Source organism: Hipposideros armiger, unplaced genomic scaffold, assembly GCF_001890085.2.
Source record: "Hipposideros armiger isolate ML-2016 unplaced genomic scaffold, ASM189008v1 scaffold_15, whole genome shotgun sequence".
In the NCBI taxonomy this organism is placed as follows: domain Eukaryota; kingdom Metazoa; phylum Chordata; class Mammalia; order Chiroptera; family Hipposideridae; genus Hipposideros; species Hipposideros armiger.
The window spans coordinates 781,098-792,221 of NW_017731365.1; the positions used below are offsets into that span (position 1 = coordinate 781,098).

The 11,124-nt window shown below is 35.1% G+C and overlaps 1 protein-coding gene across 1 annotated transcript in view; it reads right to left on the reverse strand.

Moving 5' to 3' along the window:
* The window catches only part of CTNNA3 (catenin alpha 3), a 772,514-nt gene that overhangs the window by 729,119 nt on the left and 32,271 nt on the right, over positions 1–11,124 (reverse strand). The window contains exon 2 of the mRNA XM_019624456.1: positions 5,403–5,506. Within this exon, the coding sequence (XP_019480001.1) occupies positions 5,403–5,501 (99 nt within the window). The 5' untranslated portion in view covers positions 5,502–5,506. The remainder of the gene's footprint in view (positions 1–5,402; positions 5,507–11,124) is intronic.

An 11,124-nucleotide genomic window follows, 5' to 3' on the forward strand; every position in this document is an offset into this window, starting at 1 on the left:
GAAAGAAAAATTACGTTGAGAGTAGAGTATGGCAGAGAGGTTCTGCATAAGAGCCAGAGAGAAAAGAAAAACATGGTGCTTAGAGGAGTAAGGATTAACTGTTCACCATTCAGCTGCTTGGATTGGGCTTGATTCTAACAAGGAGAGGGGAGTGATCCTCAAAGAAGGTGAAAGGAGTTCTTTCTTAAGGAATTCTGTGTGACTTGAAGTGCAATCATTCCTTCACTGGAGCCCATGTGACGGAGTGAAGCACAGTTGGGAAGACAGGCATTTTACCCTATTCTGCAGGAGCTCAGTGCTGCTTCAACACCCAGAGGATTCACAGCTTTGGAGGCATTTGAGACATGGCTACCTTGGCAAGTCCATTCCTCACAATGGGCATCATTGGCAGTTACTATCCACTGTTGATAAGACGAAACCAGATAAAATGGAAAAACATGGGCGACAGACTGATTTGGGGGCACAGGTAAGTCATACCTCACAGACTTGAAAATCTGGAGATAAGGGAAGAGCAGAAGAAAGACTTTACAGGAAAGTCTTCATTCTAGCATTAAATAATGAGGGCAATTATAGGAACCCTGGATTGCTATTGCTAATGGAACTTCTTTTGAACTCTCAGCCATTGATGTGGAGGTAGAAGGCCAGGGAATCAGATGACATAAGAAAGAAAAGCATCTGGCCTACATGGCCAATACTCAAGCAACTGGAAACAGAAAGACCCTGCAGAAGCTAGTGTATAATTCTGAGACTAGAATGTGGTTTGGTAGTTGGAAGAATCCATCACAACCTTGGTAACTAGTGAACTTCTTTGTCCCTCAACAGCAGAAATTTGTGAACTCGAACTTGAAAACTGCTTCACTCTTCCCCATGTCCTACTTCTTTCTGTGTGTCTTTTAGCTTTGCACATGATATAACTGTCTAACCCTAGGTACTAACCACTTAACCCTCAGTATGTAGTCAATTTCCCAAGGAGGATGGAGATAGGACTAATTCACCATCATCCCCAAGAGGCAGAGCTCTCATGCCAGATTGCCTCACAGGCTTCTTGCAATCATGTTCTCTTCCCCTGTTACAACAACAGTGGAAGTAAATGTTGACATAGAGTCTCCGTTAGCCTGGGTACCTGAATGCCTGTATTAAGCAGAGACCCCCTCAGCCAACTCACAGTGAACATGTAACTTGGGAAGGAAATTAACTTTTAAGACTCAGAGATTTGGGGGTTGTCTTTTTATCACAGCATAACTTAGCTTATGCTGACTGATAAAAGGGTTGGCAGATATTCTTAAACTATACCCAATAAGTATTACAGAGTATATAAAAACCCATCCTCAAGAGACTCCCAGAAACAGATGGGAGACGCTATGGAAGTAGGAACTGGGAAAGAACCAACAGGACCTCCTACAAGTGTTAGGGGTGACAGCCAGAGGAATAATGTTTATTACTATTGATATAACTCTGTATTTACCTCTTGAAAACATGGGATACATTTACATCAGAAAATACATTTGAACCTTTGTGAAAAAAAAACTTTATAGGAGATAACACATTATAAGGAGTTTGTTATTGTTTTTATCTTAAAGGATTTTGAGTAAGTCAATTATTTCAGCTTATATTCAACATGAATCTGACACACAATAAATTATATTTTGTGGCAAATTAAATTATAGATGTTTCCGTTATGTCATGTCTATAGCATGATCTAACAGTTTATATTTCCTTCAGAGAGTATATATACAACATAGAGATGTAAATTCTTTTCATTGCAATTCTGCATAGACTTTCTGCACTGCATTGACAAACTTGGATCCTGAAAGTGATAAAGTACATATGCCTACAGTTGCAATCATAAAAATGTAATTGCTGAGAAAAAATTATTTCTGATCCATTGGAGGAATTTATTACAGAAGGATGCAACTGCATAAGTTATCACATAGAGAAAATGAAAGCGAATGATTGAAATATTTCCCAGGCTGAACATCTCTGCAAAATGACCTAGTGATTTACCTATGTCCAAAAGAAAAAAAAAGGAAAAAAAGAGATTAAAGATAAATCAAGTTTGGTGGGGAAGACTCTGGTAACTATAAAAAGAGCAGAATAAAGATTTATGAATAAATGGATTTAGAAGTCAGGGTGACATAGTATATCTATGATCAATTACTCCAAAAATTAAAATGTAATTTTTACTTTGAATTATACACAGAAGTGGTAAGTAATATCTGTGGAACCTTGAAAGCAAAGGCATATAACATGAAGATAAATAATGAGAAAAGGTGAGAATTTTTTCAATGGGACTACTAAATTGATAACTTTACCAGGTGGCACTATGAACTTAAAGATCATGAACTTCTTTTGGAATGTTTTCCATTATAAACAGAGACTATATTACATACTTAAAATAAACCATGTGGGCTGGCTGAGTGGCTCAGTTGGTTAAGAGCTCGCTCAAGTGTGTGAGCTCTGAGCAACAGGGTCGTCGGTTCGATTCCTGGCACAAGCTGAGCTGCCGCTGAGCTGCCAACAGGTGGCAGGATGGCTCAGCTAAAAATAATAATAAATAAATAAATAAATAAATAAATAAACAAACCATGTAACTATTTCAAATTAAGCACTTTTTGAAAAAACAAGAATGTGATGAGATATTTAATATGATGCTATTCTAGAAAAAACACTTAATATAATTTAATGGTATTTGTTTGCTTATGTTGATATGTGAATATGATCAAAGTAATAGATATAAGAAGGTTATCCATGAAATCCAAAAGGGTCAGTTATTTTAAATTAATAACTCTTTGACTTTGAAATGCACTGTGTTTTTTGTTTGTTTTTGTTTTTTTAGTTTCAGGTGTACAAAACAATGTAATAGTTGGACATTTACACCCCTAACAAAGTGATAACCCCCTCCCCCAATCTACTACCTCTCTGACATCATATATAGCTGTTACAATTCCATTAACTCTATTCCCTATGCTGTATTATACATATATAATTATAGTTGACATTCAGTATTATTCAGCTTCAGCTTCAGGTGTACAGTGCAATGGAAATGCACTGGTTTTTAATAAGGAGAACCCCATTATAATGAAAATCAAGAGTGTGTCCAAATAATTTTGTTGTACTAGAATTCTCCTTTATGAGATAGTTCCTGAACATAATAAATATTCTATAAATTATTAATATTTTTTATTTACTTTGACTTGAATATTGCTAAGATCTAGAAACCTTTTTTCTACCTGGCATATTGGTGAAGTGGACCACCTTCGTGAAATCAATAAACATTTTCAAAAACATTGACAAAAATCTTAAGAAAGATAAAATTAGCAATTACATTTACTTGTAACTAAGAACTATCTGGTATATACTACGTACTGATTTCTCTTTCCCTGACTCATCTACTTACAGATCATGAAACGTCTGAATCCAAACACTATATTAAAAGCTCTCTAAACTTAACATAATCACACTTCTTTAAAAAGTGAGATTTCTTTGCAATCAAATAAAATTTCTTCAGGTCATTTTCACCCTTTTAATTTTCTATAAACTCAATAAAAGTTTATAAATTATTATAACAGTTTTTAGACATTCCAGAAAATACAAACTGTGAGCAGCCGTTTCTTTGTTCATAAGGAATATACCAGCAGCCTTTGTTATTAGCGCATCTTAAGGGGCCAACTGTAATGTTCCACTGTTATGGAACAAGTAAGGGTTATATAATGGCATTAACGCACTTGCCCTTACCAGCCATCTCCACCATGAAAGCTATTTCCACAACCCACACCCAGTAACATCATAGGAACAAAATCTTAAATGACTTGGGAGAACTCATTTAAAACTTTGCCCCCAAAAGTTGGTGATATGTATGAAAAAAACATAAGAATTCTATCTTGGTCACTTATTTTTACATTTAGTAACTAATTCTAGGGTAACAATTCAAACTGATACAAAAATTTATATACAAAGATGTTCAGGACAGCATTATTTATAATAGTGAAAAAACAGAAACAACCTAAATATCCAAAAATGAGAGGCTACTTAAAAAAAATTATGGATAACTAAACAGCAGTTTTATTAAATCATGCTTACAAAGAATTGGAAATTATCAAAATATCATTTTAAATGAAAAAGCAAGATAAAACCTACATATACAGTTCTCTGCCTTGTTTACATATATTCTTTATATATATAAGACATGTAAATATATACTCTTTAATGTTATAAAGTACTAAGGAGATTAAAATCACCCATAATTTTACTGTACTGTAAGTAAATTCATCAAAACATTAGTGTTAACTTCTTCATGGTAATATTGTGAGTGTTTTTATTAATGTTTTTGTTTTGCGTTTTCAATTTTTCCAGTGAACTTTATGAGAAAAACAATAAATAAGGTTTTTTTTGTTTCTTTTTAACATGAGACCATTCAGTGGGTTGCTAAGATAGAGAGACTTTAATGATGTCTCCATAGTCATCTGTATCAATTTCGTACCAGGTACTAGCGCCGTTAAGACTGCCAAAGTTCATGATTAAACTACCATCAGCAAGGCAGATATTTTGAATTGTTCATCCAGTAACATATATCTACTTGTGCTAAGTAAAACGTGTGCACAGTCTGTTCTCAGAGCTACTCCCCTCCCCATCATCTACCTCACAAAGAGAAGCAGAACATTTTAAAATTATCAGAGGTAAAGTCAGTATAGCTTCTCACCCAAGAAACCCTTGAATGATTCACAGCCTTAAAAAGGGGGGGGGGACAATTTGTCTTAGATGGTAAGATATAAGATAAGCCTAAAGGAGAATTTCCTCACAAATTTTGGGTTAAGGACAAATAAATCCACACCACTGTCGTATATGTTTCTTCCAATTCTGCTTAAAGAAAATCCAATTACTAAAATATGGACTTACTTAATAAAGAAGTTGGAGAATCATTATGCATATTATCAAAGGATTGTTCACTTTATAAAAGACTTTATCACAGAATTCCTTAAATAGCTGCTCTCCTCATACATTTTGGTATTTTAAAAATAATTTCCTATTTGACAAAAGAGCCACCAGGTACCTTTGGGCAAGTCACCAAAATTCTCTAGGCTGTTTCCTCATCTATGTAAGGATGGTTTTAACCATGCTGCCGGTCTCAGTTTTCATGACTACCAAGCAAGGTAGTCTATGTATTAGTACTTTGAATACTACATATACATATTATTGCTATTACTTTTAAAAGAGAATAGGAGGGGGTACTTTCAGAATTTTATAATTATTACTAAGTACATACTTTTTTACATTTTAACAACACTTTAAGATGACATTTATTCTAAAAAAATCAAATCTTCTCTTGATTCATTGTGTACTTTTCTCATATTTTTTAGTTCTCCCACACTTACTACACGTTGTAATTTCCGTGGTATTAATACCTGAATTATGAGAGGCTCCAGTAGCTTCTCTACAGTGAATGTTTGGACCTGCAAATCGTGGGGATCGATATTCAGTGTGATTGGTGTTTCAGCTGACATGCTGCCTGTGCACAAAAACAAAAGATACTTATTAATAAAGAAAAATACATTCCAAAGGGAAGCATTAATGAAAAACAGAGTATGTGAGATTTGTATTCAGAACCTCTTCCTGATATCACCTGTAGCCCTCAGAAGACCAGGGTGCCAAATCAACCAACAGAGAAATGAGATTCTCCAAGTATTCTTTGAGGTCATACTGTCTGGGCTGAGGCCCTCAGACAAATTAACCTATGCTAGTATGTTCATGACTAAAATAATAACTCAGCCCAGGTGGTTTTGCATTTGTCCAGGAGCCTTAAGTGAAAAAGAATGGCCAAGTTGGTGGGACATATCTTACAGTACACAAGTCTTTCACTTCCAGGAAATCATAGCACCGAGGCAGCCAGAGCCCATATTTTGCCTGTTCTTGTTAATGATGACTCAGGCGAGGAGGCAGGTAGGGACTCTGGCAGACACTTAATACGTCTCTACTTGTTTGAGGAATTGTTTGAGGGTTTTGACTGGAGCAGAAACTTGGAGGCAATTTACTTTCCTGTACAGAAAAAAAACTAATATAAATTGACATAGTTATTATAAAAAGAGAGAAGTCTCTGAGAAGACATTGATATTTGGGCAAGACAAAAATAAGGAAAATAATTACAAACCACACTTTAACACATTAACATTAATCTTAAAAATCAATTTAGTAATATTTGCATAAGAATACATACACACACGCACACAGAAGGGTGCCAAAAAAAGTATACACATTTTAAGAAATGAAAAAACTATATTAAAGTTGTAATACTCAATGTATACTGATAACAAAAGATGAATACAAGTCACGTTTGACTTCTGCAGTTACAAGAGGTGCTCAAAGTGGTCACCATCAACATAATTTTAATACGGTTTTTTCTTTTCTTAAAATGTGTATACATTTTTGGCACCCTCTGTATATATCAAATGACCATATGTGGCATATCACAACATATTGAAACTAACACATCAGCCATGAAGACGATTACCTAAATCACTAAGCCCACAAATTTGTATTAACTTTTTCACAGTCCATTAGCAACCAACAAGTGTTTACTGAGAGTCCACAGAGATAAACAGTAAGAAATACATCTCCCCCACATATAACTTGGTCTGTTAAAAAAATAAATTTGTAGTCCACAGAAAACTTTATTACTATCAATGCAAAAACCTTCCCATTTAGCTGTTACCTATTTTCTTCTATAGGTTCATATATTTACAGGCTAAGAGAATACAAGAATCTTCCCCTAGAAAATATCCTGCTATGCCCCATGATACCCACAGAAACTAAAACAAAAAAGAAATAGAAAGTACTCCTTTCACTTTAGTTTCTCTATTTATTATTTTAGATATAAGGGCAAACAATTGTTTTCTTTTTAATTGACTGATTGGCTCCCTGAATGGATGATGAATGTACAGATGAACGAGTGAATGGATGAATGGACACATTGTCATGGTGCCTCTCTTATCCAAAATCAGTCCCGTCAATGCTCCTCTCCATCTCGGTGCTCCTAGGAGAGAAAATTGTTCTTCTTTTCTATACCCCTGCCTCCAATCCCTAAAAGATATCAGAATCTCAGGGTGAGACCCATGTTCCCTCCAAGCTCTTTCGCCTGAGAGTCTACCCCCACCCTCTTCCGAGCCTTTTTCAACCCCCATTGACCTAGTTCCATAAGAGCAGCATCTTTTCGCTCTTCAATTTCTCCCACTCTACTGGATCCTTTCCCTGGATCTAAAAATGTGCTATTGTATATATTTGAAGATAATCATGATCTGTGTATGTGTGTGTGAGAGAGAGTGAAAAGATCAGTGTTTTACCAAGATTCTTCTACACTGTACACCTGATATACAATCAGATTCACATATGGACAAAACCATCCTATAACTAAAAAAATCATCCTCATTGGCTCTTATCTTGATGTACTCTAATTCTTAGATTAATAACATAATTTGTTTTTAAAAATAGAAGCAAATACTCTAGAGTCCAGAAGCCTTACTGCTCTTCAGATGGTAAGTCACATGACTACACTCCAGGTTCTCTTAGTATAAAAATGGATGTTTGAAGTATTTTTGAAAATAATAGGAATTTGTCAAAAGGTTGTCCCCAGTGACTTAACATAGAAATATGTACATAATCAAAATAGTGAATTTCAAATATGATTATAATCAAACATACTCACAATACTTATAATTCTTTCATGTGTCTTCAGCAAAGTTTGATATTAAAAAAATAATTATTCTGACAATCTCAAAGGAAAACCACATATGACAGAGCTAATAATTTATTAAAGCATTTAAGTAAAATGCTTTGACATACTCCAAAGTTGACTTTACTACTAAGAACACTAATGCGTACTAATCATTTTGTGTATAGTATCAAATATTTTCTAGTCTACTCAGAAAATTATATTGGGTTGTCAGAAAAGTATTGACGCATTTTTGCAACAGATGGCACTAGTTCATTTTTGGAAGTACTAGAGTCATTCGCATCTATGTTATTGCTGGCAGTTCTACCTTATTTGACAGCTGGCAGTTCTACCTTCATTCTAAAAAAAAAATTGAGCGACTTGGTTGAGTTTTGGAGATTTTACAACAAGTTGAAGATGGAAGACCAAACTGTGCATTTTTGCCATATTTGACTGTTACTTCCATAAAGGGAAAAACATGCGTCAAGCTTGTGAAAAGTTGCATAAAGTTTACGGTGACAGTGCTCTACAAGAACATCAGTACCAACGATGGTTCACAAAATTCTGTGCTGGTGATTTTGATCTCAACGATGCTCCTCAGTCAGGGAGGCCCATCGAGGTTGATGACGACAAAATAAAGGCATTGATCAAGTCAAACCCACGTTACACAACACGAGAGATTGCAGGAACATTGAACATCCATCATTCAAGCATTCACAACCACCTGAAGAACCTGGGATACGTAAGCAAGCTCGATATTTGGGTTCCACATGAACTCAAAGAAGTTCATTTGATGGTATGTATAAACATCTGCAATATGCTCATTAAACGTGAGGAAAACGATCCTTTTTTGAAGCGGCTGATAATTGGTGATGAGAAGTGGATTGTTTACAACAATGTGGTGTGCAAACGGTCTTGGTCCTGACATGATGATTAGCCTCAAACGACATTGAAAGCAGACATTCACCAGAGGAAGGTTATGCTCTCAGTGTGGTGGGATTTTAAAGGTGTCGAGTTTTTTGAGCTCCTACCAAGGAACCAAACAATCAATTTGAATGTGTACTGTTGGCAATTGGACAGTTTGAATTAATCCGTCATCCAGAAATGGCCAGAGCTCCTTAATTGTAAAGGAGTTGTGTTCCATCACGACAATGCAAGACCACACACAAGTTTGATCTCCCGTCAAAAATGATTGGAGCTTGGATGGGATGTGTTGCCACATCCACCATTTTCGCCTGACCTCCACTTGTGCCATCAGACTTCCACTTGTCTCGCTCTCTTCAAAACTTCTTGCGTGGTATAATGTTCAATTCAGATGAAGCTGTAAATCAGCACCTTGTTCAGTTTTTCACAAATAAAGACAGGTCCTTCTATGAATGAGGAATTATGAAGCTCACTGAAAGATGGCAAAAGGTTATCGAACAAAACAGGCAATATATCATTGATTGACCTTTGTTCTTTATATAAATAAATGACCTTTGAAAAACATAGACAAAATACATCATGACTTTTCTGACAACCCTATAATAAGCAATTTGAAGTGGGGGGAAAAAGGAAAATTTATTTATGTATTGAGTGTCCTAGGATTACTGTAGCCATGTTTTCAAGTAACTAGACTACATTAGTTATTCATCTACTAAAAACTGTAAATGTTGAGGTTTTCTATAAAACTCAACAGCATTATTGATTGCAGAGGTAGGGTACACTTTCTAAAATATAGCACATTTCTAGATAGTTCTCTTATTGAATACAACCCAAGTGGCCTGCTCAGGGCTCTTTGTCTCCTCTAAGACTGTCATGTCTATTCTTGCTTTCAATCTAGCCTCAACTCTACCACAAGTCACTTACACAAAGTGCCTACAATTCATTTACTAATTAAGAGCTTTTTTTGCCTTGAAAAAAATATATTATTCAAGTTGTATTGACGAATGTTATTTGATTTTCTTTTCAAATGAAAGTATATATTACTGTTATTATCCTATGATGTATCAATATATAAAGACACAAATCCCTATGATTTAGTTTTTTACTGTCTTGCCTCTCTCTTCTTTCCACTGGTTTTATTTCCTTTCTAAACGTAGACACATTATTTCTTTTTTCAGCTATTTATCTGAAACGCAGAAGATATGCTTCAAACACTATTGCCAAATGGTTTCTCTCAAATGCAATTCTAAGACTGAAGTGTGTTGGTTTGGTTTGGTTTTGGTTTTGGTTTTTTCCAATCATTCCACCTACCACTTTGATTCCCTATAACACAGGCAAATCTAAATTGACAAATAGGATATTCCCATGGTGACCTTTCTACATAGCCCAGAGTCAATCTATGCAATAAAATATGGCCTTCAGTCTTCACAACTATTAGGGTTCTATTAAATATGTGCTCACAAAAGGGTTTACTTGTTACCCCTCTCATGACAGGTACTATCCTACACGTAAATCAAGTCGAGATGGCTGATTATGCTTTGTTCTTTCATTTCAGGGAAAAGAAGTAGAAGACATTGTTGTGAACTAAAATAAGATCTAAGTGAACTTTCACAGCCATTAAGAAGATGTCTTTTCACTGCAAAATTCACAATGGGTTTTCAAAGCTACACTGAGCACCAGAATTGGATGCAAAGAAAAATAAAAAATTAAGAAGAATAAAAATTATCCACATCATATGTAATCCTGCTAGAAGAGCTGTTTCTTATAAAAGTCTTTTGGATTTTTCATCTGTTCTATTCAATAATACTGATTTATTGAAGATCAGGACAATAATAAGCAGAAAACAGCAGAATTTGCCAATGAAGTCGAAGCAAGATCAAAGTCTGACAAATTACTACCAAACTCTTGTGGCAATACCACAATGTGAATACAAAACAAAAAACATAATTATGGGTATTACATTCCAAGGCATTTGCATCTTATAATTCATAACATCTTAAGAATTAAGGAATACCTCCCAGACAATTCAAGAATACCTCCTGTAATATCCTTCATTTAAAATAAAACTGTCCATTTCAGCAATGTACAGGGCTTGGCAGAATAGAAACGATGAGATGCTCATATACCATGAGATGCCAATGATTACTGTTAGAAAGTCCTTCTTTGTGTTAGGTTGAAATATGCCATTTTGCATTTCTGTGCAATAGACATGGTTTTATAAAGTGGAAAAGGTACAGATTTGGAGACAGATAGACTAAATTAAAATCCCAACTTTCAAAGTCAAAGGGAAGAAAGCTTATCTCTTGGTAGCAGTAATAGGTGTCTCTGGGGATAGACCTTAAGGCAGGACAAACACGCTCATGTGGATTCTCCTCTTTTCCCCAACTTATCTTTGTCCACAAGCCTGAATTTTCTTCATTCCATCTTATCCCCTGCTTGAAATCAAACTTGTATCACTTTTAAATTCATTTAGTTTAACAAGCATTTCATTTTTTTTT